The sequence below is a fragment of the Dipodomys spectabilis genome, unplaced genomic scaffold (assembly GCF_019054845.1).
Source record: "Dipodomys spectabilis isolate Male_0828 unplaced genomic scaffold, ASM1905484v1 ptg000318l, whole genome shotgun sequence".
In the NCBI taxonomy this organism is placed as follows: domain Eukaryota; kingdom Metazoa; phylum Chordata; class Mammalia; order Rodentia; family Heteromyidae; genus Dipodomys; species Dipodomys spectabilis.
The window spans coordinates 112,886-139,943 of record NW_024870995.1 but is presented as its reverse complement, the minus strand read 5'-3'; the positions used below and the strand labels follow the sequence as shown (position 1 = coordinate 139,943).

At 48.1% G+C, this 27,058-nt stretch overlaps 1 protein-coding gene across 3 annotated transcripts; it reads left to right on the top strand.

The window, feature by feature from the left end:
• Positions 1-1,911: 1,911 nt before the first annotated feature.
• On the top strand, positions 1,912-26,285 carry Gas8 (growth arrest specific 8). 3 transcript variants are annotated; one of them, XM_042702291.1, is made up of 12 exons: positions 1,912-1,985; positions 4,331-4,417; positions 6,158-6,355; positions 6,747-6,953; positions 9,395-9,449; positions 10,985-11,190; positions 12,554-12,721; positions 13,055-13,141; positions 16,185-16,394; positions 19,312-19,377; positions 21,190-21,343; positions 26,275-26,285. In XM_042702291.1, the coding sequence occupies exons 1-11, from the start codon at positions 1,983-1,985 to the stop codon at positions 21,337-21,339; spliced, it is 1,437 nt and encodes a 478-aa protein (XP_042558225.1). In that variant the 5' UTR covers positions 1,912-1,982; the 3' UTR covers positions 21,340-21,343; positions 26,275-26,285. The 3 variants fall into 3 exon arrangements, with proteins under 3 accessions (XP_042558225.1, XP_042558223.1, XP_042558226.1); XM_042702289.1 differs by lacking the exon at positions 26,275-26,285 and having other exon boundaries at positions 21,190-21,446; XM_042702292.1 differs by lacking the exons at positions 1,912-1,985; positions 26,275-26,285 and having other exon boundaries at positions 4,337-4,417; positions 6,106-6,355; positions 21,190-21,446.
• Positions 26,286-27,058: the final 773 nt, after the last annotated feature.

The window sequence follows — 27,058 nt, the reverse complement described above, 5'->3', positions numbered from 1 at the left end:
CAAGATGAAACTCAGAGGTCACATTGGTTTTTGTTTGGAGCTCAAGGTGTCTGCAGCCAATGTTCCCTATTCATCTCTGCAGTCCATACTGCTATATCAAGCTGTGCTATTGGTCTGTGACAAATGCAAACCCTGTACAGGCTTTCTTGAACAAAACCCTCTTTTTCTTGCCCTGTTTACTGAAAGGAGTTCTTTTTTTTTCTTTTTGTCGGTCGTGGAGCTTGAACTCTGGGTTTGGGCGCTGTCCTTTTGCTCTTCAGCTCTACCACTTGAGCCACAATGCCACTTCTGGTTTTCTAGTGGTTTATTGGAGATAAGAGTCTTACAGACTTTCCTGCCTCAGCTGGCTTTGAACCTTGATCCTCAGATCTCAGCCTCCTGAGTAGGTAGGATGACAGGTGTGAGCCTCTGGCGCCTGGCTTCAAGACCATTTTTTTTTCATTGTTTTGGGATCAAACACAGACCCTTGTGCATGCTAGGCAAGAGCTCTGCCACTGAGCTATGGCACCACCTGTGTAAGTTTTTTTTTTTTTTTTTTTGAATGTGCTGGTCTTGGGGCTTGAACTCAGACTTGGGTACTTTCCCTGAGCTGAATGTTTTTGCTCAAGGATAGTGCTCTACCATTTGAGCCATAGCTCCACCTCTGGCTGTTTTGATGCTTTATTGGAGATAAGAGTTTTCACAGACTTTCCTGCCTGGGCTGGCTTTGAGCCGTGGTCCTCATGTCTCAGCCTCCTTAGTAGCTAGGGTTACAGGTGTAAGCCACTGGCACCCTGCTCTATAAGATCATTTTTTAAGGACAAGCACCTGCTTATGATAGCCTTCTGGTTGATGTAGAACATTAAGTGTAGGTAATGGGGTGGTTTCAGGAAATAGAGAGTTGCTTTGAGAATTCTTCAGTGGTTAGTTGTTTCCATAACAATCAGAGAAGAAACATAATGTTTTTCTGCAGTCTTCTCTGGGAGTCTCTGATGTCCATTTCCAGTTTGTCCTTATACATGAGGACCTCTCTTCAAGCAACAGTTTCTTCTCCTTCCCCCTCTTTAGAATGTGTGGCAAAACTAGAGCTTGAACTCATGTTCTTGTGTTTTTGAGATTTTTTTTTTTTGCTCAAAGCTGGAATTCTACCACTTACATCTCTTCTTTTGGCTTTGTAAAAAATGTTATTATAAAGGTGATGTACAGAAGGTTTACACTTATGTAAGTCTGGTAAAGAGTACGTTTCTTTTTGGACAATGTTGCCCCTTCCCTAGCTGTCCCCCACTTTCCCCCTCCACTTTTGGCATTTTGTAGGTCATTGGAGATAAGAGTCTCTTGAACTTTTCTCACTGGGCTGGCTTTGAACCGGGATCTGTCTATCTCAGCCTCCTGAAAAGTTAGAATTCCAGGCTCAAGTCACTGCCGCCTGCCTGCAGAACACTTTATTGAAGGGAAGACCTGCTGACTTCAAAACCTGGAGCAGAACTAGAACTTACTTGTGCGTGTGCGCGCGCGCGTGTGCGCCTTTGATCCTCACTAGGCAGCATGCGTCTTTCTCAGTATCACGGTGGGTAAGCTTAGGAGCAGATCCGCAGCTCGAACTTGGATCCTGCGCGCCTTGCGTGGCAGACTCTGATCGCAGGTGCGGGTAACACCCCACGGAGCACCAGTCTGGTTGTAGAGCCCAAGTAAGCGCAGCGGCAGCAGAGCCAGAGGCACCGAGCGCAGCGCCCCCTCCCGACGTCTGCCAGCCCGCGTTGTCAGGGACGCACTCCCGTAGTTGCCCTGCAGAGGCGGGCGGGTATCGCGAGGCTCTCCGAGACTTCGTGCCAGCCCCGCGTTGCCAGGGACGCACTCCCGTAGTTGCCCTGCAGAGGCGGGCGGGTATCGCGAGGCTCTCCGAGACTTCGTGCGGGACCGCGCCCGGGTTGCCGGGAAACGGCGCGGCCGCCTCTGGGCCGCGGTGGTAGTCCGCGGGCCGCCGGGTCTCGGTCGCCGGCGTCATGGTGAGGCGGGGCGAGGGTCCCGGGCTGGCGTCCGCTTAAGCCCCTTTGTTCACCGCCAGCCGGGGTCGGGCGGCTCCGGGCGGGGAGGCCTGGCGCTCTGGAGCCCGGAATCGGGAACGCGGCCGTCCCGGGGTCGCTCGGTGTGCGCGCGGGGCCGGCCGGGCGACAGACGAGCCGGGCCTGGTTTGCCGAGCGCGCGGCGGAGCCGGGCGCCTGCCGCCCCCGGGACCCAGGGTTTCCCCGGCGGCGTCGGGATGGCGCCGGAGACCCGTCCACCGAGAGACCCTCGGGGGCGCCCGGGCCGCCGGGAGCGCAGGGAGCCCGGCGCGGCGGCCCAGCCGCGCTCCCCTGGGAGTGAGGCCCGCCGCTTCGCGGGCTCGGGGCGCCCGGCCGTGCTGCCCTCTGTGGCCCCCACGTCCCCACACTCGGGGTGCGCAGCTTCCTCCAGGGCCGTTAGGACCTTCCATTGGGGTTCCCTTTTTGTTGTAGGCGGTTAGAAAGCAGTGTATGGGGAGCTCAGTTTACAGAGGATGGGTCTTTTGAAAACCGACTGGGGGAATAATAACATTTAAATACACGTTTATCACTAGCTTGTGGAAATACAGGCGACTTTTTCCCCTTCTTCCTTCCCCACTCTTCTATCTTCTCCCCACCCCCCACTTCTTCCCTCCCCTTCCTTCTCCCCACCCCCCTTTCTCCTCCTCCTCCTCCTCCTATAAGGACTTGCTACTTTGCTCATGCTGGCTTTGAATCCTTGGGCTCCAATGGTCCAGTAACCATATCCTCCTTAGCAGCTGAAACTACAGGCATACATCGCTGCACCTGGCTCGTTTTCTTTTCTCCTATATTTTGAAGGATTTTCTTGTAAAACTGGTAATGATAAAAATATTATAGAGACAGGTAGAACATAAAATCACAGGCCAGCTGGGTGCTGGTGGCTCATGTAGCTACTCAGGAGGCTGAGATCTGAGGATTACAGTTCAAAGCCAGCTGGGCAGGAAACTCTGACTCTCATTTCCAATTAACCATCAGAAAACCAGAAGTGATTCCAAGTGATAGAGTACTGGCGTTAAGCAAAAGTGCTCAGGGGCAGCACACAGGCCCTGAATTCAAGCTCCATGACTGACAAAAAGCAAAACAAAAAGAAAACAACACAGGCTGGAGAAAGTTGGGAGTTGCAAAGGCAGAAGGTAGAGCTTGGAATGGTGGTATCTGAATTGGCCTCAGGAAGCAAGTAGACAACAAAAGATACTCTTACCTTTATCAAAACTGTTAAAGTGAAGCATGGCCCCAAGAGCCATGTGATCTAGTAACCCATTTACGGAGTACCCACAGTGAGTGCTGCTTGCTCAGTCTTTCTTGATAGGATTTTCTGTAAAAAAGGAAGCCATATATTGTCACTACAGATTCTTGCAGTGGAGTCTTTTCTCCATACATTTATTGAGCACATTTTGTTTTTGCAGGTCTTTCTGTGGTAGTTACTAAGCATTATAGCCATCATGTTAATTTCAGCAGTGTGTACTGGAGATTCTGCTTTGTGACCCCCAAGTAAATTTTGCATTCAGAGCAAAGAAGTCTTTGTCCTATGTGAAGGAATGAATGAGTCTGGGATGGGTTTCTCCTCCATGGAAGCAGATGAGGAGTGGGTGGGTGGGGAGTATTTTTCTGGAAAGAAGATTGATTTCTCTTGTGTTTCTCCAAATGTGTTTTATTTTTTACGTTTTGACGGTTGTTGGGCTTGAACTCAGGGCCTGTGTGCTGTCCCTGAGCTTTCTGCTCAAGAGTAGTACTCTACCACTTTGAGTCACTGCTCCACTTGTGGTTTTCTGGTTGTTAGAGATAAGAGTCTCACAGACTTTCCTGCCCATGTTGGCCTCAAACTTTGATCCTCCAGTCTTGATCTCTTGAGTAGCTAGGATTACAGATGTGAGCCATCATTACCTGGCTGGTGTTTGTTTGTGTGTGGTTAAGAGTGGGAAAACTCAAGCCGGGTGCCAGTGGCTCACACCTGTAATCCTAGCTACTCAGGAGGCTGAGATCTGAGGATCATGGTCCAGGAGACTCTTATCTCCAAGTAAGCACCAGAAAACGGGAAGTGGCACTGTGGCTCAAGTGTAGAGCTCTAGCCTTGAGCTGAAGAGCTAATGGGCAGTGCCCAGGCCCAGAGTTCAAACCCCATGATAAAAAAAAAAGTGGGAAAATTCAGGACAGTACTCCAAGAGTGTGAACAGTAGGGGTATAGCCATTTGCTTTTGAATACTCAAAGGAACAAATTAGAGCCAGCCAAGAATTGGAGGCCATTAGGCAGAGTAGCCTTTACTTAATCATCTGTTCTTTAAACAAAGGCACCCAAAAAGAAAGGGAAGAAAGGCAAAGCCAAAGGCACTCCTATAGTTGATGGACTTGCTCCGGAGGACATGAACAAGGAACAGGTGAGTAGAGCCTATGCGGTCCAATCTTAACGTGGGGTGAAAACTACTTAGACAATGTACAGGGCCAGGGCTGGTCACTGTGGACTGTACATTTGAGGTGCAGACTTGGAAGCCTATAGGATCTGGCAGAAGGGCAGGGACTAAGGGAGACTGGGAGGTTTGCACCCCATGCAGAACACTGCTGCAGTCACTTCACAATGTGGTTGCCTTGTGTGCACCGAACTCCAGTGCTGTTTCTTCACTGAGTTTTAAAGAAAAGTTACAAGTTTGGATATTTATAAGAAGTCTCAATATCATGTAATGGCAGACTAACACCGTGTGAGTCGAATAGAACATGAATCCTGTTTTTAACTCTGAGTGACACTGAGAGTCCATGATGGAAAGATGTTGTTTTGCTGAGGCACTGGTCAGATCTTGATGTGTTCCTTCCTGAAGACCCAGACCTCTGCTCAGTGTTCTCAACTCAGAGCCCTCTGGGCTGGTGGTTGTTTTGTCTGTCAAGGGAAGTAAGATTCCCAAGAAAGATAGAAGCCTGTCCTACTTTTCTCTGTAACCTACTTTTTCAGTTTCAGTTGGCTCTGGATCAAAGTGTGTTGACTGATAGAAGTCTGCTTATTTTTTTCCTGGTTCTGGGGTTTGAACTCGGGGCCTGGGCACTTCTTCTGAGCTTTTTCCACAGTTCCATTTCTGGCTTTTTTCCCCGCCTGGTCCTGGGGCTTGAATTTGGGACCTAGGCACTGTCCCTGAGCAATTTTGTGCAAGGCAAGCGCTCTACCACTGGGCCACCTTCACAGCCCTCTTTTGAGAAATTTATGTAATATAAATTGCCAGGATAATATCTGAGCACTAAGGGCTCATGCCTATAATACAAGCTACTCAGGAGGCTGAGATCTGAGAATTGTGGTTCAGATCCAATCCAGTCAGAGAAGTCCATGAGATTCTTATTTCCAATTAACCAGCAAGAAGCTGGAAGCAGAGGTATGGCTCAAGTGGTAGACCACCAGCCTTGAACAAAAAGCTAAACAAGAGCAAAAGGCCCCAGTGTTCAAGCCTCAGTATTGTCCCCTCCCCCAAAAAAATAAATTAAAAAATCAATAGAACATGAGACTTTTATCTCCAATTACGAAGCAAAAGTTGGAAATAGAGGTGTGGTGGTGCAATCCTTGAGCAAAAAAGCAAATCAATAGTGAGACATCCTGAGTTTAAGCCTCTGTACTAGCACAAACAATAAATAAACAATTAAGTCCCTTAGAATTATCTTAATTGTTCTATGATCATTGTCTGGATTTAAGAGAATGCTGACATTGGTTGACTATATACTGTCCCTGGAGACGTCTTCACATTGTATTTTAACCTTTTACTTTTAGTCCTTTATCTATTATTTATTTATTTATTTATTTAGTTGGTTGTCGGGCTTGAACTCTGGGCCTGAGTGCTGTACTTCAGCTTTTGAGCTCAAGGTGAGCGCTCTACCACTTGAGCTACAGCGCCGCTTCTGGTTTTCTGAGTGTTTATTGGAGATAAGAGTTTCATGGACTTTCTTGCCTGGGCTGGCTTTGAACTGTGATCCTCAGATCTCAGCCTCCTGAGTAGCTAGGATTACAGGCGTGAGCCACCGGCACCTGGTGCCCTTTATTTTCTGGTCCCTACTTCTTTCTTCCTTGCTTCTCTTTGCCAAAACATCCCAGGTGGTAGATGAGCTCCTGAGTGTGATTCACCTGGTACCCTGTGCCTGGTCAGGTGGAGGAGCATGTCAACCGCATTCGGGAGGAGCTGGACCGAGAGCGAGAGGAGCGCAACTACTTTCAGCTGGAACGGGACAAGATCCACACCTTTTGGGAGATTACTCGGAGGCAGCTGGAGGAGAAGAAAGCTGAGCTTCGAAACAAAGACCGGGAGATGGAGGAGGCAGAGGAGAGGCATCAGGTGGAGATCAAGGTGAGTGAGGCTGGCCTGCCCTTTTCTACTGGGCTCATCCTGCAACAGCACAGAAATAGAACATGATGGTGGGGTGGGGGCATTTTCTCTCCTTGCTTGGGGGTCACAGCCCTTTGTGCTGGATGAGATTTTTCTAAAGGAGGCTGAGGGAAAGAAGTTTCACTGAAACTCCTGGGGAAGAGACCCTGAAGGCCCTGCATGTTTGAATCTCAGCCTCCATAGTACAACAGACAGGAGCTTGGAGCTGTGCGGTCAGGCTGACTTCCTTGCAACCTGGCTCTGCCCATGTAGCTCCAGGTGAGCTGGGCATGTGTCTCATGTGCCAGTCTTGGTCTCCTCCAGTGTACCTCAGGTGTGTGAGTAAGAGGTGGTTCCTTTCTCTGCCCTGTAGGTGTACAAACAGAAGGTGAAGCACCTGCTGTATGAGCACCAGAACAACCTTACTGAGATGAAGGCAGAGGGCACTGTCGTCATGAAGCTGGCTCAGAAGGAGCACCGTACTCAGGAGGGTGCACTGCGCAAGGATATGCGGGCACTGAAGGTGGAGCTTAAGGAGCAGGAACTAGCCAACGAAGTTGTGGTGAAGAATCTCCGGCTGGTAAGTGTAAGAGCGGATGTGGGTTCACAGACCGTGGGGACATGAAGCTAGTCCCCTGATTATTCAGCCATTGTGAGGATAGCTCTTGGACCTGAATCAATTGGGAGCCTTCTGAGAATTTAGGAGGAAGGATGTTTGTTCTGATTTTTGTTTTAAAGGTTCTTTCTGGATGTTGGGTTGACAAACATTTGTCTTGTGCTTAGAAGCAGCGCAGCTTCAGCTGTCTGAACATAAAACTCAGTGGCATTGTAGACTGCAGTGACCTGTGAGGGTGCTGAGGTTTCTAGCCTATCTAGTCTTTTCAGAGCATGAGATGGCTGGTTTCAGATTAATTAAGTGATAGGAGGCGGTTTGCTTAATGTTAAGGCCTGGGTTACATGACCAAAGTGATCTACTGAGTCCTCCCTAAAAAAAAAAATTGAGGGCTGGGAAGGTGGCTCAGTGGTAGAGCGCTTGTCTTGCATGCATGAGGCCCTGGGTTCGATTCCTCAGCACCACATAAGCAAAAAGAAAAAAGCCGGAAGTGGCGCTGTAGCTCAAGTGGTAGAGCGCTAGCCTTGAACTGAAGAGCTGAGGGACAGCACCCAGGCCCAGAGTTCAAGCCCCATGACTGACAAAAATAAATTAAGTAAATAAATAAATAAGTAAAATGTTTATTCAAAAATTTAAATATATAGTTACTTATTAAAATAATCTCTGCCTGTGTGTGTGTGCATGTGTGTGTGTGCGCGCGTGCGCGCGCGCATGTGTGTGTGTGTGTGTGTGTGTGTGTCTGTCTGTCTGTCTGTCTGTGTATGTCTGTCTGTCTGTGTGTGTCTGTGTGCATGTGCATGGGTGCGTTGATCCTGGGGCTTGAACTCAGGGCCTGGGCACTGTTGCTGAGCTGCTTTTACTCAAGGCTAGTGCTCTGTCACTTGAACCACAATTGTACTTTTTTGGGGGTAGTTTATTGGAGACAGTCTCACAGAGCCTGGCATTGGTGGCTTATGCCTGTAATCCTAGCTACTCAGGAGGCTGAGATCTGAAGACCATGGCTTAAAGGTAGTCTGGGCAGAAAAGTTTGTGAGACTCTATCTCCAGTTAACTACTCAAAAAAGCTGTAAGTGGCACTGTGGCTCAAGTGGTAAAGTGCTAGCCTTGAGCACAAAGAGCCTTAGGGATAGAGCCCAGGCCCTTAATTCAAGCCCCAGGCAAAAAAAAGAAAGCAAAAACAAAATCAGGGCTTGAAATGTGGCTTAGTGGTAGAATGCTTGCCTCGCATGCATGAAGCACTGCCTTCGTTTCCTCAGTATCACATACACAGAAAAAGCCTGAAGTAGTGCTGTGGCTCAAGTGGTAGAGTGCTAGCCTTAAGGAAAAAGTAGCTCAGGGACAGTGCCCAGGCCCTGAGTTTAAGCCTAAGAACTGACAAAATAAATAAAATAATAAAACAACAAAAAATCACTCAGAAAAAGCCAGAAGTAGAGGTGTGGTTCAAGTGGTAGAGCGCTAGCCTTGAGCACAAAGAAGCTTAGGGACAGAGCCTATGTCCTGAGTTCAAGCCCCAGGACCAGCCTCCCCCGTCCCCCCCACCCCCCAAAAAAAAAGTCTCACAGACTGAATTGACCAGGCTAATTTCAAACTGTGATCCTCAGATCTCAGCCTCTTGAGTAGCTAGGATTACATGCATGAGCCACTGGCACCTGGCTTGATTAAAATAATTGTTGAAAGCTGCTCTAAGCAACAGTAAGGCAAGTTGTGAGGGTACTGGAGGAAGCCTGTGTCTCTGCAGGTTGTGAGGTCATTGGAGGAAGCCTGGGTCTGCAGGAAAGCCTGAGTGAGGAATCCCAGCTACGTTCAGTGCTCCTGTCTATTCATGTCTCTCAGGCTTAGAGATGACCTCTGGGAGGGAAGTGAGTTATGGAATGTAGAACTTGCCAAAGCTATGCTACTCTGGACACGTTCCATGAAGTTGGAAGAGAGGGAATCAAGCAACCAGCTCTAGCAATATGGGGTCAACTATACTGAGTTTTCTCCCAATGGTGAGGAATTGAATTGTTTTGTTTTTTTTATTTTATTTTTATTGTGAAAATATGGTACAGAGGGGTTACAATTACATGGGCAAGATAATGAGCACATTTGGTGAGGAATTGTTTTGACTTAAGAGGAGTGAGCCAGGTGTCGGTAGCTCATGCCTGTAATCCTAGCTACTCAGGAGGCTGAGATCTGAGGATTGAGGTTCAAAGCCAGCCTGGGTAGGAAAGTCCGTGAGATTCTTATCTCTAATTAACTGCCAGAAAACTGGAAGTGGCACTGTGTCAAGTGGTAGAGCGCTAGCCTTGAGCTGAAGAGCTGAGGCATAGTGCCCAGGCCCAGAGTTCAAGACTCACGACCAACAAAGAGGAGTGAGAGAGGTGTACTCAGTCTTCCTGTGTAGTAATGTTCCATTCTTACCTGTACAGAAACATGCTGAGGAGATCACCAAGTTGCGGAATGACTTTGAGAGGCAAGTTCGAGGTCAGTCTTCCCCTCTTCTCCCCCCTTTCCCCTTCACCCGTCTCCTCCTTTCTCCGCCCCCCCCCCCCCCCCCCAATCCTCTAACCCCCTCTCCTCCTTCCCCTCGGTCCTTTAGCTTTTTCACTCAACATGCTGGTACTGTACCACTTGAGCCACAGATCCCCTTTGGGGTTTTTGTTGCTTAATTGGAGATAAGAGTCTCTCAGATTTGTCTGCCCAGGTGACTTTGAACCTTGATCCTCAGATATCAGCCTCCTGAGTATCTAAAGAATGTTTCAGGACAGCATCTTGGCCCTGAGGTCAATTCCCAGGATTGACAACCACAAAAATACTTAGAAACAAAAAAATAACCTGTAAACATGGCCCAGAACACTGGTTAGGGTCAGGAAAAAGGCCATACATGCAAGGTTTGCCAAACTTCAGTGAAGGGAAGGTGCAGTTTTTTCTGCTGATGATGACAGGTGATATATTTAGCACACAGTTCTTTTTGTTATTGACCAGTATAACTAACTGATCAATACCATACTCAGGCTCCCAGCACTGTCAGTTAATTTCAGTGCTACTAACCAAGGCCTGTGTGCTGAGCCAAACACAGATTACAGGGCTTGATACTAAACCAGATTGGCTTCTGACATTGGAACCTTCTCTAGCCAGCAGCTATGGGGAAGAATATTCTTAAGAATGATGCTTCTTACAACATTGTAAAAGCACCACCTGCTGTTAACTGCAGGTTTTAGAAAGGGGGCATGTGGGCTGTTTCTTCTTCTTTTTTTTTTTTTTTTTTTTTGTTGTTGTTGGAGGGCAGGGAGGAGGCATGTGGGCTTTTTTTTTCCTTGCTGGTACTGGGGCTTGAACTCAGGGCCTTTGTGCTCTTGTTTGCCTTTTTCACTCATAGATGGAACTCTACCACTTGAGCCATAGCTCCACTTCTAGTTTTTTGGTAGTTAAATAGAGATAAGATACTCTGGGCTGGGAAGTTGGCTCAGTGGTAGAGCGCTTGCTTTGCATGCTCGAGGCCCTGGGTTCATTCCTCAGCACCACATAAGCAAATAGAGATACTCATGGACTATCTTGCCTGGGCTGGCTTCAAACCAAGATCCTCAGCTCTCAGCCTTCTTAATAGCTAAGATTATGATTCATTATTGTTCATCTTTATTTATTTATTTTAAATTTCATTTACTTCACCGTATTTTTCCCTCCTTGGGTGGTATTGGAGTTTGAATTCAAGAGTTCCACATTTGGTAGGCCAGTTGCTTTAATACTTGGGACGTGTCCACAACCCTTCTTTGCTTTAGTTATTTTTTAGGTAGGGTCTCATATTTTTGCCTGGGGTGGGCCCCAGATAGTGTTTTTCTTTCTGTGGCCTTCTTCCTACCTTGGATCACAGGTATACACTACCCCACCTAGCTCATTGATTGAGAGGAGATCTTGAAAACATTTTTTCCCAGGTTGGCCCTTAACCAAGATCCTACCCAGCCCTGCCTCCTGGGTAGCTGGTCCTTTTCCAAGCTGGTATGTGTGCTTTTGCCTTTCAGAAATTGAGGCCAAGTATGATAAGAAGATGAAAATGCTGAGAGATGAGCTTGACTTACGGAGAAAGACTGAAATCCATGAAGTGGAGGAGAGGAAGAATGGCCAGATCAATACCCTGATGCACCGTCATGAGGAGGCCTTCACTGACATCAAGAACTACTACAATGACATCACACTCAACAACCTGGCCCTCATCAACTCCCTCAAGGTTCTGACATGGGCCAGGAGACCTGCTCTGCCTGTCCAAAAATGTCGACAGAACCTAGGGATGCAGTCAAAGCCCTTGTTCCTGCCAGACCCAATTCTCTTTTCTGTAGAAATACTGTCCATTGCTCCTCTACTATTATTGAAATTCATAAACAGCCATGTTTCCCTAACTGTAATTTAGTGAAGGAGATATCAATGTTAAAGACATTCTGATGTGTGCATACTTGGGCAGAACTATAGTGGACGACATATGGTAGCTATACCTGTAATTGATCACAATCAAGGTGTTCCACTAACTGTGCTGAAGAGGGGGGAAGATGTGACATAAGGGGCATTCTGACATGTGCACACACACACACACAACTGTAGTAGGCACTACATTATGGCCACAGTGTATCCAGAGTAGGCAGTTGTCAGCAGGCCTCAATGCTGACGGTGGCAGGGTTTCCTGCAGGGGAGGGTAGCTCTTGATACAGTCTTGAACAGAGTGTAACCTCTCACTTTGTATGGGAGGTTACATTCCTAGAAAATTCAGAATGAGTTAAGACTACAAAAATACCGTTGGATGTAAGAAATGTGAGGCGAGTGAGAGCGTCCAATATGAGCTCAAGGCTTTAGTAGGGGATAGACCTGCCAGGCTATTCCAAGCAGGAATGGAAGCAGCAGCCAAAGACAGGTGTAGGCTGAATTTAAACAGAATTTTAGGGGGCAGTCAGGTGGGTCACATGGGTTACATTACGTAGACTATGGGAATTCGGGGGTAGGGTCAGTTCTGAGAAGAGGTGTTATGAAGGTGTTAAGTGGACTACTGGAATTGGGGGGTGAGTCACATTCTAAGAGAGTGTAAGGAGGCTTGTAACTGGGATGGGAATTTGTACGTCACACCAGGAAAACAATATACAACATCACGGAAATAGAATTAAACAGATTTTTGTAAGCAGACACAGGGCAGGCTCTTCTTTGAGGCAAGTTGACTCTGAGACCTTAGATCAGCTAAGTTCCTGTGGCTGGTGCCTGTAATCTAAACTACCCTGGAGGCTGAGATATGAGGATCATATCTGGTCAGGAAACTCTGTAAAACTTAACTCCGATTAAACACCCAAAAAAGCTAAAAGTAGTACTATTTTTCAAGGGGTAGCAAGCATACTAGCCTTGAGCAAAAAAGCCCAAAGATAGCACCAGGCCATGAGTTCACGCCCTGAACTGGTACACACACACACACACACACACACACACACACACACACTACTGTCTATATGTAAAATCTGCAGCATACTTTGCTGGCAGGATCCATTTGTGGTGAGATGGGTACCCAGGGTATGCCCTCAGGCTGAGCCTCTGCTACACTTGCACTGTTATGGCAGGAGCAAATGGAGGATATGCGGAAGAAGGAAGAACACCTAGAAAGGGAGATGGCGGAGGTGTCTTTACAGAATAGGCGTCTGTTAGAGCCTCTCCAGAAGGCACGAGAGGAAATGAGCGAGATGCAGAGGAAGCTTGCGAACTACGAAAGGGACAAACACATTCTGGTTGTGAGTTCCCTGCTAAATTCCTCTCTGTAACATACCTCTTGGACTCATGAAAAAAAAGGCTCTGAATGTGCATGGTGCATCCCTTAGAAAGGGGAAAGGGAAATGGGAGATCTGGGAATCTAGACCCTCCCCTTTGTTTTTCTGGGGCTGTAAATTCTGTAGGGGGAGACAAGGCCCTAGTCTTCTATGTATTCATACACTTCAGTGCAGCTGTATAGGCCGCACTAGAATCCCTGGTACCTTTCCTAGGCTTTGTTCCTAGAATCTGGCCTTGTTACATGGGTGTGTGGAGTCCTGAGTTCTTTTTGACTCTTACTCCCTATTTTCTTGCAGTGTACAAAAGCACGTTTGAAGGTTTCTGAGAAGGATCTGAAAGACCTGCAGTGGGAGCATGAGGTGCTGGAGCAGAGGTTCATTAAGGTGATCATTATGGATATGTTGTAGACACTTTGTCTCAGGTTCGGGAGCCACAGGGCCACCTTGCTCTTCACTCCTTGCAGCATTTTTTTTTTTTTTCTTTTCCTTTTTTAAAGAGACAAGGTCTCACTGTTGCCCAGCCTGGTCTTGAAGTTTTGGGCTCAAGCCAACCCAACCTGTCCACTCAGCTCCCTGAGTAGTTGAGAGTGCAAGTACACATGCATACCACTGTGTGCGTGTGTGTGCGTGTGTTCTGTCTGCCTGTCCTATGGCTTGAACTCAGGGCCTGGGCTCTGTCCTTGATCTTTTTTGCTGAAGGCTAGTGCCGTACCATCCACAGCTTCACTTCTGGCTTTTTGGTGGTTAATTGGAGATATGAGTTTACAAACTTTCCTGCCACAGCTACCTTGGAACCATGATCCTTAGATCTAGTCTCCTGAGTAGCTATGATCACAAACATGAGGCACCAGCGTCTGCTTACTTCTAGCTTTTTTGAGTAGTTTATTATAGATAAGGGTCTCACCGAGTTTCCTGCCTGGACTATCTTTGAACTGTGATTCTCAGATATCATCCCCCTGAATAGCTAGGATTACAGGTGTGAGCCACCGGTGCCTAGCTTCTTTATCATTTTTAAAGCCAATGTTAGTGGAATGAGGAAAGCAGAGATGTGCCTGGGTTGCAGTGTATGTTATCTGCTATATTTCCTTCCACTTGAATATGCTTGAGATACAGTGTCTCTGACTTGACCCAGGGATTCATATTTGCTAATAAAATCTAGAGACCAAAAGGCACTGGCATTCTACATGTCAGCTGGCAGAGAAGTAGATATAAGAAAATCTGTCACAGGGCTGGGAAGGTGGCTCAGTGGTAGAGCACTTGCCTTGCATGCCTGAGGCCCTGGGTTCGATTCCTCAGCACCACATAAACAAAAAGAAAAAAAGCCGGAAGTGGCCCTGTGGCTCAAGTGGTAGAGCGCTAGCCTTGAGCTGAAGAGCTGAGGGACAGCGTCCAGGCCCAGAATTCAGGCCCCACGATCGGACCCACCCCCCCAAAAAAAAAAAAAATCTGTCAAACTGTGCAGTACTTGGAGAGGACACAGATAATGTGTTCACTGCCTTGGGAAGGTGGTATATGTATGCTGCTATGTGAAAAGCTGCAGTGTGTATGGGTGTGGTCAGGTTCCCTTGTGATCTCAGATACTCAGGAAGCAGAGACTGAGAGGTTTTTAGTTTGAGGCCAGCAAGAAAAAAGTCAGCAAGACCCCATTTTAACAAATAAAGTGGGTATGGTATGTGCCACATAATCTCAGCCGCACAGAGGGGTAGTTAGGATTGCAGTTCTGAGGCTAGCACTAGGAAAAAAATTGCAACTTTTTTTTAAAAATAACTAAAGCAGGGCTAGGAAGTTGGCTCAGTGGTAGAGTGCTTGCCTCGCATGCATGAGGCCCTGGGTTCGATTCCTCAGCACCACATACGCAGAAAAGGCCAGAAGTAGTGTTATGGCTCAAGTGGTAGAGCATTAGCCTTGAGCAAAAACCCCACAACTGACAAAAAAATAAAAATAAAAATAAATAAAGCCAAAAAGCGTTGAGGATATGGCTCAAGTGGTAGAGCTTCTGCCTAGCAGGCATGAGGCCCTGAGTTCAAGCCCAAATACTCCAAAGTGGTGGGGGAGGGGAAGGCTTCTGTGTTGTAGCACAAATCCATTTCCTTCTTAACAGTATTATATGTTTCTTTTTTTGTGTGGAGAATATTCTGGAAAGAGACAGACCAAATGACCACAGTGATGTTGACCTCTGGGAACTGGGTTTAAAGGGTGTTTACTTTTTACTGGAAAGTTCTCTAATTTTTTTGTTAATTTTTAGCAAGGAATTACTTTTGTTTAACAGGATTAAAGTAGGGAGAAATAAGAAAGGAGAGATAAATGTTTCCTGCTCCTCATGCAGGCAATAGTAGTTTAAAAGACTCTCTGATTTTTGTTTTTTGGGTTTTTTTTGATCATGGGGTTTGAACTCTGGGCCTGGGCGCTGTCCCTCAGCTCTTTAACTCGAGGCTAGCACCCTACCCCTTAAGTCACAGCACCACTTCTGGCTTTTTCTGCTTATGTGGTGCTGAGGAATTGAACCCAGGGCTTCATGCATGCAAGGCAAGCGCTCTACCTCTACCACTGAGCCACCTTCCCAGCCCCAATTTTTTTTTTAAATTACACAGTATTAGATAAAGGGGTAGGAAATGGGAAAGGACTGCCTTACTCCGGTTGACAGGCAGTTGCTTGAAGGTTTGATGTAGAGGAACAGACCTGTGGCTCATGCTAACTGTGTGTAGGATACTCCACAGGCCCTCTTGCAAACCCTGCCTGCTGGCTGTGCAATACACTGGCTCCCATAGGAAAATGATTGGAGTTGCTTCTTCTCTGTACCCATAGCTCTAAGTGGGGCAAGGCTGGCTGTGACCTACCTGTGGAGCAGCTCTCTGAGTGGGACTCTCCAGTTCTTTTTTTTTTTTGGTCAGCAATGGGGCTTGAACTCTGGGCCTGGGTGCTGTCCCTCAGCTCTTCAGCTCAAGGCTAGCACTCTACCACTTGAGCCACAGAGCCACTTCCGGTTTTGAGTGGTTAATTGGAGATGAGTCTCATGGATTTTCCTGCCCATGCTGGCTTTGGACCTCGATCCTCAGATCTCATCCTCCTGAGTAGCTAGGATTACAGGCATGAGCCACCGGCACCTGGCTCTCCAGTTCTTATTGGTGTACTCCACTGCTTCCTGAGAGAACTCATACTAATGTTTCATTCATGCCTTTCGCTGTGTAGACAGCTGCCCACCGTCAGTTCTTTGCACAAAGGGTAGATTGCATGTATTGTGAGACAGGCCGGCACAGAGGTCCCTGTGCATGGCACGCGGACCTGTAAGTTATGGGTATGGCACTAGTGTGGCACTAGCGTAATTCTGTAGAGCCAGGGGTTCCAGCAGGATTGGGAAGCGTCTTATCCCCAGTGAGATGGCTCCAGGGGAGGAGCCTGGCCACCTACCCCAGCATCATCCCCACAGGTACAGCAGGAGAGGGACGAGCTCTACCGGAAGTTCACTGCCGCCATCCAGGAAGTGCAGCAGAAGACAGGCTTCAAGAATCTGGTGCTGGAGCGCAAGTTGCTGGCACTGAATGTCGCTGTAGAGAAGAAGGAAGTGCAGTTCAATGAATTGCTGGCAGCCTCCAACCTGGATCCTGCAGCCTTGAGTCTTGTATCTCGCAAGCTGGAGGTAGGTCCCAAAAGGATCCCTAGAAGGTGCCTATACTTCTGCCCCAGCATATGGCCTCAATACTTGTGGTGGTACCCTAACTACTGGGTTGTGCTGCCTCGAATGGACAGAGGGAGGCTTCCTGACTGTGGCAGGCTTCTGTGTCCTGGCTCATGTGCATCAGGAGTTTATTCTTATGGATTTTCCTGCATCTCTCCTGAGTGCCCCCCCCCCTCCCCCCCGTCCCTTAATCTCATGGTAGTTTAGAACTTCTGACCCTCTGCCATTCCAGTTTTGCAGAGTAGCTTATCATCATGTGTCAGGTGCTAATTGCTTAGTTTCCTGAGGATGGCCTGGGAGTGGAAACTCTGCTTTCAGCTCTGTGGTGCCTGAGTTCCTCTGTCACTTGAGACAGATCCAAATGCAGTCCTGAGAGATGGCTGCAGTTCTGGGAGGCATCCTCGACAGTCTAGTTTGGCTCATTGGGTAGGGAAAGTGTAGCTCTATAACCTTTGTGAGTACCAGGGATTGAGGGCAGGCACATAGCATTCACTATTTGGGTAGCAATGTTCTTCTGGGACTTTCCTGGGCACAGAATGGAGACCCTAGTAAATAAAGTATATGTGGCTTTGGCTTTTATGGCAGGCTGGGGAGACAGAATATTCGTAGTCACCTACAGGAGGCCACAGCCTCCAACAGAACTTCGCCTGTTATTTGCTGGTCAGGCTTCTGGCACTGGTTGATGTCCCTTTCCTCCTGGGTTTGGGGTAGGGGTGGGGGATGCTACAAGATGAAGGGAATCCTAGCAAGCTAGAGTGACTGGCTGGCTCTCAGGCTCATGGTTGGCCTCAAGTAGTCCAAGTGTAGATTCCTGGGGGACCCTTAGAGGCACACAGGGTGTCATGTTGGTAGACATGGCTTGTTACTTCTGAGTTGAAAACAGCTGGTCCTGATACCACCAACAGGCTAGTCAGGTAAGGCCAGCCTGTTACAAGGGTTGGTCCTTCCAGATCACGAGGTTGCCATCACTTGGTGCATCTGCTGTGTTGTAATAGAGAGGCACATGTGTAGCAGTAGTCGTGAACCTTCCTCTGTCTGTGGATGTGTTTTTATCTTCAAGCACCACAGGTGGTGTTTGTAAGGTGTTTCAACATACAGCTAAGCTGAACACAAATGCCATCTGCTTACCTCAAATTCAAGGCTCTAAGGGTTAACCTTGAGTCAAGTTGCCTAGTCTCCACCGAAAGCACTCTGGTCCCATTTGCTTCTGTGCATGTCCACCATCCTGAGCTGAAGCCTGCAGCATTAGGCATAGTGGGAAGACCTTGGTGAGTGTCCTGGGAAGCACTCAGGTGTTAGAGGATGCCGACTGAGACTCTTCATTTGATGCAAGTACAGAAGTCTGTCAGCAGCACCCATGTGTGTAATGTTAATCTGAAACCACAGAAGTTTCTGGACATGGATGACTGGGTCAAAGAGAGTCTACTCTGTGTCAGAGAGGGAACAGAGGGCTAGAGAGGGAGCAGGTAGGCTGGTTCAGAGTTAGAGCAGAAGGTGCCAGAGCTGTCAAGAGTCTGACTGAACAGGACTCACTCCTGATGGAGGAGGGAAAAGGAGGGTCCATGCTTTTGGCTGAGGAAACTGTTCACTTACCAAAGCAAAGCAGTAGGTCCTGCACTGTGGGAGTTGGTGCTTGGGAGATCCAGGTTAGACCTGGGGTCTCAGGCCTCTGGTAGTGAACACACGGGGCGGGGGGGGGGGGGGGGGGGAGGGAGGGCTTGTTGGTGCTGGCAAGTATGTAGCCCTGGGATTGAAGGCCTACCTCTGTCTGGGATCTTCCTAGCCCAGGAAGGGTGGGATGGCTCCAGCTGGGGGCTTAGAACTTTAAGAATCCATGAGTGGTTTCCAGTGATCAGTCTTTTTTTCTTTCTTTTTTTCTTTTTTTTTTTTTTTTTGGGTCCAGTCGTGGGGCCTGAACTCTGGGCCTGGGTGCTGTCCCTCAGCTCTTCAGCTCAAGGCTAGCACCCTACCACTTAAGCCACAGTGCCACTTCCAGCTTTTTTTTTTTTTGCATTTTGCTTATGTGATGTTGAGGAATTGAACCCAGGGCCTCATGCATGCAAGGCAAGCGCTCTACTACTGAGCCACCTTCCCAGCCCTTTTTGTCTTTTTTTTTGGGGGGGGGGTCCTGGTATTGAACTCAGGGCCTTAAATTCTCGCTTGACTTTTCTTTTCTTTTTTTTTTGTCGGTCGTGGGGCTTGAACTCTGGGCCTGGGCGCTGTCCCTCAGCTCTTCAGCTCAAAGCGAGCGCTCTACCACTTGAGCTACAGCGCCACTTCCGTTTTTCTGGTGGTTTATTGGAGATAGGAGTTTCACGGTCTCTTCTGCCCAGGCTGGCTTTGAACCGCGATCCTCAGATCTCAGCCTCCTGAGTAGCTAGGATTACAGGCGTGAGCCACCAGTGCCCGGCTCGCTTGACTTTTCTTATGGCTGGCATGCTAACAATTGATTCATATCTCTACTTCCAGCTTTTTGCTAGTTAATTGGAGATAGTGTCTCATGGACTTTTCTGCCTGCTAGGGCTGGCTTTGAATTTTGATGCTCATATCTCTGCTTCCTGAGTAGCTAGGATTTATAGGTGTGATTCACTGGCCCCGGCTCCACTGACTAGTCTTTGCACTGCTAGAGCTGTGCTGCCTGTCTTTTCTAACTGCATCTTTGTTGTTTCCACTGTGGACCATCTCTATGGAGATGCAGGCAGTACCAGAAGGGCTAACGCCTAGGTCACTTTTCTCCATGCTGACACTCCATACTGGAGTCAAGCCAGGCCGTCACTCCCCTTGCCTTCAGGACCATTGAGGGAGCCCCTAACCATCATTGATGCTGTCTTCTTTGGCAGGGAATGAGTCTCAAACTCACTCTTGCCTCTTTCCTCAGGATGTTCTGGAATCAAAGAACACCACCATCAAGGACCTACAGTATGAGCTGGCCCGGGTCTGCAAGGTATGAATGTGGCTCCTGTATGCTCCCTCTGATCTTGCACCTGATTTTGGCCTGGTGACATTCTAAAAGCAGTCTCTGAGGACTCCACCTGTTTCCACTGGCTGTATACTTTATGAGGCAGGTGTGACTGTTCTCATGTGAGTTGGCAGACATAGCCCAAGGTCATCTGCACCTGCATAAGGTCACTCAGCCTGGTGTGAAGACTGGGGCACAGGTGGCTTGCAGGATAGGCATGCATGAGGCATGCTTGTGGCTCTGCCCCCTGTTGTGTTCCTGTCTGCTGCTCCCTTACCCCACTGTATTGACTTGGCCACTTGGAGCAGTTGGAGGGCCTCCTATCCCCTAGATTAACTCCACTGTCTTCAGCCTAGGGCAGTCAGGGAACTACCCTTTTTTGATTCTGTTGCAAATTTCATGAAAACCGTATCCTCCTGCTTTATGCACTCAAAGCAGACTTGCGCTCTGCACTAAGTGTACCTCAGTTGGCTGCTTTGTATGTGTGTGGGGGTGCGTGTATGAGGGGGCGGAGAGAGAGATAGTAATAATGTTTGAATTCAGGAACTCATACTGTCGTAGCGGGTGTATCATTTGAGCCATACCTCCAGCCCAGCATTTTGCTGCTTAATTGGAGATAGAGTCTTGAGGATGTTTCTACCTAGGCTGGCTTAGAACCTCAGTCTTTCAGATATCAGCATTCTGGTAGCAAGGGTTACAGGCATGAGGCACATTTGCCCAGTCTCACTGCCATTCTGTCGGGGCATGGAGGGATACTGACCACTGAGAAATGTTAGCAAGAGGCTAGGACCCAACTATGCTACATTTTTTTTTTTTTGGTCGGTCATGGGGCTTGAACTCTAGGCCTGGGTGCTGTCCCTCAACTCTTCAGCTCAAGGCAAGTGCTCTACCACTTGAGCCACAGCACCACTTCTGGTTTTCTAGTGGTTTATTGGAGATATGAGTCTCATGGTCTTTCCTGCCCGAGTTGGCTTTGAACCTTGATCCTCAGATCTCAGCCTCCTGAGTAGCTAGGATTACAGGCATGAGCCACCAGCGCTCGGCCATTTTTTTTTAATACTGGAATTTGATCTTAGGACCTCTCACGGCCAACAGGTCTGCTGAGTAGGTGGCCTCTCTACCTCTCTCCATGTTGTGAGGTTCATGTAAAGGTGTGAGCAGTGGGTCTGGCATAGTAAGCCATTGACATGCCTGCCTTCCTTCCTTCCCTCCCTCCCTCCCTCCCTCCCTCCCTCGTCTTTTTCCCTCCTCCTCCTTCCCTTACTCCTCCCCCCTTCCCCCTTCCTCCTTTGCTAACTTAACCCTTCCTTTCTTCTTTCCTTTTCCTCTCATGGTACTAGGATGTGAACTTGGGGCTTTGTACTTGCTAACCATGCTCTCTACAACTTCAGCCACAGACACCTAGCCTAGCCCTTTTTGCCTTTTTTTTTTTTTTAAATAAGGTCTTGGGTTTATGCTCAGGCCTGCCTGGACTAAACCCTAACCCTCTTGTTTATACTTCCTGTATGGGTGGATTAACAGGCACATACTGCTACACTCAGCTTTTATTGGTTGAGATGTTTTTGTTCTTTTTGAATTTTTTGTCCAGGTTGACTTAAACCACAATGCTTCTAATCTCTGCCTCCCAGAGAGCCAGGATTTTAGGCAGGAGCCACTGTGCCTGGCCTGTTAGCTTTATTATTGATGTGTCATGACAGCTCTACCCTTCATGTCCCTCTAGATGCTACCTCATGTTTGCCATGATGCCCAGGTCCAGGCAGACTCATCTGCCTCTCTGACCCTGCCCTGTCCCCACAGGCCCACAACGACCTGTTGCGCACGTACGAGGCAAAGCTGCTGGCCTTTGGGATCCCACTGGACAATTTGGGTTTCAAGCCCCTGGAGACAGCTGTCGTCGGGCAGATCCTAGGCCAGGGCCCTGCAGGACTTGTGGGCGCCCCGACATAGCACCGTCCCCACCCCAATCCACGGAGCCGGTTCCACTCTCTGCCACCAAGAGAAAGGTTTTATCTTGTTGACTTCATCGTCAGCAAATGAAGGTGTTCCACGTTTCACTTGTGTCTCGTGCCTGTGTCTGTGGGGGGAGCCACTTGCATGGCCTTTGCCAAGAGGGTCTTGGTCTGCCTCCCTTCTTGGCATGTGTCCAGTCTGTCCCACTCCAGAGTTCTGCCTCTGCCCTTTGTGTCCCTTTCTCAGAGGGGACTTGGGGCAGCACTAGCAGAGCTCTAGTCATCTACACATTGTCCCCAGTCCCAGTAAAGAGAGCAGGTTTGCATATGTCAGTACTGATTTATTTGGCATTTGAGTGATAGCTGCCCACTGGAAAGCAGCAGGGCAGCCAGAACCTCACCCAGGAGAGTGGTGACTCAAGGGCCTTTAATGAGCAAAAAGCCCAGTCAGAACGGTACAGCTGTCTGTCCTTAGGCTAGGCTCTATCTGGCTCCCTTGGTAGGTGGTATAGGACCATGGACTCAGCAGCAGAGACACATCGAACTTCTGGGTCTCCAGAAAACACCTGAGAAACACAGAGAAGATACCAGAAGATAGCAAGGTACTGCCGTGAATGGACTGTCTGTCTCAGCAGTCCCTCGAGGAATTCATCCGTCTAGGCTGTATGATGTGTTATCTGTGGCCTGATGGGGCCTGATGGTACCCTAGCCATGCCTTCTGCCCCACCTTGGATCCCTCTTAGCTGAAGAGAGGCTCCTGTTGTGTTTACTTCCTCTTCAAGTGCTGTGAGGAGAAAATGTGGACAGTCCAGGATCTTTGGTGAGTGTTTTCTCTATGTGTACAGCCTAGTGAAAGATGTGCTGGGTGGACCCACAACAGAATTTGCTTTGGCCAACCTAGGCTCCCAGTCATGGCCTGGAGAGTGGGGAGTCAGGGAATACAGGGAGAAGTGCAGCCTGCCTCTCTGCTATGCTTGGGTAAGTTAACCTGTTATAACGGCCTTTAGTGGTGCCTCTGCTCACTGCTCTGAGTGTGCCCTGAGCCTTCAGCCATGCCCAGTGAGTGGTGTGGTGCTCAGTGGGTTGAGGGGATGAATGTGGAACAGTGTACTCTACCTAGCTGACATTTGGACCCAGCACAGCTAGCTCTGGTAGTTGGAGCCCACAGCCTTACCTCTGGATCAGCGCCAGGTGCGTTCAGTCTTGGCACACACGCAACATAAGGGTTGGAGGGGATGGTATTTGTGGAAAACATTTACTTTCCAGTACATGTGTCTTACACACATTTTTCTGAGCTGTTTTGTTTGGTTTTGCTGAATGAAATTGGGATTGTATTACAGGGCCTCCCACAAGCTAGGCAAGCATCTTAACCCAAAACCACACCCCCTTTAACTCCCACTAAGCCAGTCAGTGCCAAGGTCAAGCACTATGTCAGCTATCTAACCAGGAGCTACTACGGGAGGCAGAAGGCAGGATCTACCCAGCTGCTAGTGGTACTAGGGATTCCCCCCAGCTGCAGAGAGGTTCCTACCTGTGTTGCACAGTGACTTCCACTGACAGCGGATGCTGTGAGGAGAAAATGTGGAGAGCACAGAAGGTAGAACAGGGAGTGTTCACTCAGGGTGTGTGGTCCAATGTAGTGTATCCTGTGTAGGCCCCAACAGAACTTGCTTTTGTGAACTCAGCCCCAACCCAGACCTCCTGGCACATCTGTGAGTTGAGTCTGCACAGACCTTTAGGCTGTGTTGGGTGAGGAGTGTGAGGGGTGTGTAGAGAAGGGCTTGTTAACTATGGCAGGACAAAACATCCTTTGGAAGGGGCTGGGAAGGTGGCTCAGTAGTAGAGCGCTTGCCTTGCATGCCTGAGGCCCTGGGTTCGATTCCTCAGCACCACATAAGCAAAAAGAAAAAAGCCGGAAGTGGAGCTGTGGCTCAAGTGGTAGAGCGCTAGCCTTGAGCTGAAGAGCTGAGGGACAGCGCCCAGACCCAGAGTTCAGGCTCTGCGACTGGACCCCCAAAAAAACCAAAAACAACAACAAAAAACATCCTTTGGAGATCCTAGGCTTGAACCTGGTCCTGTGGTCTTAGCTCCAAGTCTACACAACGTTTTCAGCCACATTTTAAGCCAGGTTCTGACCGGGGCATGGGGGTGTTGTGGGTGAGGAGCTTGGTGGAGAAGTGTGGTCTGGCTCTCGTTGCTTGTTAATTTGCCCTTCCTGAAGTGGCTTTGGTGAGTTTAAGCCCCAAACCAGGCCTCTGGCCCCAGCTCTGAGTCTGTGCCCAGCTTTGAGCTGAGCTTTCAGTCTTGGCTGGGCCAGGGCAAGGGGATGGAATGGCTGAGGAACTGTGTGGAGAACTGGTGCCTACTTCTCCACTCTTAGTAAGTTTTGGTGAGTTAGGACCCAAAGTAGGCCTCTGGCCCCAGCTCCCGCTTGTGCACTTGCTCCAAGTGTACATCTGCTCAGAGTCTGCACTGACCATTCAGCTGTGTGTTCAGTCCTGGTTGGCCTTGGTCAGGTCATGGGGGTGAGGTGGCTGCGGAACTGTTGGGAGAATGAGGGTCTACTTCACCCTGCTTGCTCTGCCTGAAGTGATTTCTATGAGTTAGGACCCCAAACAGGCTTGTAGTACCAGGTCTTAGTCCAGGCCAGCTCTGGTCTGGACATCCTCCATGTCTGGGCCAGCCTTGAGTCTGGGCCTGCTTGGAGCATGAACCAGCTGTGAGTGTAGGTCAGCTCTGAATCTGCACCTGGTCTGAGTCTGCTTTAGCTCCAGGTGTGTGCTTCCTCCAAGTACAGGCCAGCTTGGGATGTAAGCCTGCCCCCCATCTGGGCCAGCTCCTAGTCTGGGCCTCTCCCAAGTCCCAGCCAGCTGTGAGGACAATAAGTCCTCACCAGCTTCGAGACCAGGCCTGTTCTGAGTTTGCGCCTGCTCCAAATCTGCACCTGCTCCGAGTTCTGCCCAGTTCCTAATCTGGGCCTAGCCCCAGTCTATTCACAGCCTTCGGCTGTGCTTTCTCATATCCCTAACAGGGCATGGGGAATGGTGGTTGGGAAAATTGTGTGAGAGGTTCATTTCCCAGTATCTAGGTTTTATCCACATTTTGCTAGGTATATCAAGGTATTTTCTTTAGATTTTGGAGCATGTGTATGGTATCGTGTTCCAAGGCCTCCCTCTAGTTAGGCAGGTACCTTTATGCTGAGTCATGTCCCCTGTTGATCTCAATAAGCCATTACTGCCTCAGGCCTTGCCCAAGATCTGTCATATTAGGAGCTGCGTGGGGAGGCCAGAAAGATATTTAGTGGGGTTTTATTTTTTATTTTTTCTGTTGGCCATACTCCAGATCCCACTCAGTAGAGTAGAGGCCAAAGATGCAGAGCCTTTGTTCTACAGAGACTTCCTTTGACTTTTGGTGCTGTGATGAGAAAATTTGGTGAGTCTGGACGCTTGGAATCCTGAGTCAGGATCTAGGTGTATGGCCCAGTGTTGAACATGCTGGGTGGACCCCAACAGAACTGTACCCCAAACCATCTCTTGAATAGGGCATGGGGACGAGGGTGCAAGGGGGTGAGTGGAAAATGATTTAGTTTTTGCCCGGTGCTGGTGACTTATGTCTAATCCTAGCTCTTCAGGAAGCTGAGATGTGAGCATTGCAGTTAGAAGCCAGTCCAGGCAGGCAAGCCTTGAGAGTCTTTATTTCCAGTTAATCACCAATGCTCTAAGTAGAGCTGAGGCTCAAGTGGTAGCATGCTAGCCTTGAACAGAAAAAGTTCAGGGACAGCACCCAGGCCTTGAGGTCAAGCCTCAGGACCAGCAGAAAAAAAGTTTTTTGTTTTCATCATTTAGGCCTTATATAGATTTTATTAGGCATAGATACAAAGGTATTTCAGGGGTTTTTTGGGTGAATTTCAGTGGTATTGTGTTCCAGGGCTTTCCGCAAGCTGCCCTTTTTATCTTAGAAGCGAATCAGTTCCTAGACTTAGCACTGTATCAACTTTGCAGTGAGTAACTTCAGTGGAGGCAGAGGCTAGCAGACTTTTCCTTTCCCTGTTAGCCAGACTCCATCCTCCTTAGGTGAGAAAGGGAACTGGCTGTCTTGTTGGGTGTTGACTTCCTCTGACTGTAGGCACTTTGGCCGAAAATGCCCAGTTTCAGGAGAAAATGTGGAGCGTCTGAAAGCTTGGAATCGTGCGTTATAGCATCTGGGTGTTTGGCCCAATGAAGGATGGGCTGGATAGATGGCCTCCCTACAGAACTTGCTTTGGTGAACTCAGGCTCAGCCCAGGACTCCAAGGTTCATCTCCAAAACTGCACCAAGCATTTTCCTGCTTTCCATCATGTTTATTTCAGAGTCTGGAGAAAGATGTGAAGGAAGGTGTGAGGAAGTATTAACCATGTGGGGAGGGCCCCAACCAAAGACATTGGAAAAATAGAGAAAATGCTTCCCCCCATTTTTGTTCATTTTGGATGCTGTTGCTAAACTCTCTGTAATGATTTTAAAAAAGAAATTTTATGCCCTTGTAATTTATTTTATAATGAGGGGGAAGAAAACATTTTTGATTTTTTTTTTTTAATGTGGCTGTTTGACACCAGGCAGGAAGAAGTTTCTCAAAAATAAAACTGTTACCCTTCAAAGGAAAAGGTGTGTCACTGGAGTGTATTTTCCATATTAGCACTCCCACTCCACTTACTTGACTTGGTTACTAGTAAATTTTTTGCCAAATAAAGATGAACTCCTTCTACTTAATAAATTTAGTCCTAAGTGAGAACAGAAAATGGGATGTTTTGATATGTGAAGCTGGGAATTAACATGAGTTGTTTGGTGTTGTGTATCTTTTTAGTAATTTTCATTGAATCCTATAGGTTAATAGTGTCACATTCACTAGTAATTTCCCTATGTTAATGAAGGAATCAGTAGTTTTAACATGCTTGAGCTTCCCACCTGAGGTCTGCAATGCTTAACTGTGTTGTTTGGGTATATACTTCCCCTCAGATACCCACTGTGGATTGGGCACGAAGACCTCTCTGTCTCCCAAAGCCAAATAACAGTCTGCATCATAGATTGGAATCTACTGATACTCAGTAAGGTCTGCTGCATGTGTGTCTTTAAAAGAAGAGGAAGGGAGCACTTTTCAGTACACACATTTACAAAGTTCTGTACCTTGGGAAGGATGTGCTGTTGAGAAACAATGTAGTATATTTCAGGGCTGTGTAATTGTTTCTCAGGGCTGTCTTTCCTTCTAAATTATTTTTTTCCATAGAGCAACTGTGTATTGAGCTTAGGGTTAACAAGTTGTTTGCAGAAAACTAACATGAAGTTTTAGTGTCTACAGAAATGTTATTTAAATATGATAAAAGGACAGTGACAGATATCATTGCAAGAAATATGTTTGGATAAATAGAATCCTTTATGCTTTCCTTGTTTTTACAATTGGATCTTGCTTTGTGCCAGACCAGCCTGGACCAGAGTTCTCCTATTATGAAAACAGACCTTCCCATGCCCAGCCTTAATTGTTTGAGATGTGGCTTTGCAGACCTTACCTCAAGGCCTGGGCTTTGTCCCTGAGCTCTTTTGCTCGAGGCTAGTGCCACAGTGCCACTTATGTTTTTTGAGTGGTTAATTGGAGATAAGAGTCTCACAGGGACTTTGCTCTCCAGGCTGGCTTTGAACTATGATCCTCAGATCTCAGCTTCCTGAGTAGCTAGAGTGATAGGCAT

Coding starts and splice junctions, on each gene's coding strand:
- Gas8 (XM_042702291.1), top strand. Junction 9,450..10,984: donor CTTTGAGAGGCAAGTTCGAG/GTCAGTCTTCCC, acceptor TTTGCCTTTCAG/AAATTGAGGCCAAGTATGAT. Junction 16,395..19,311: donor TTGTATCTCGCAAGCTGGAG/GTAGGTCCCAAA, acceptor CTCTTTCCTCAG/GATGTTCTGGAATCAAAGAA.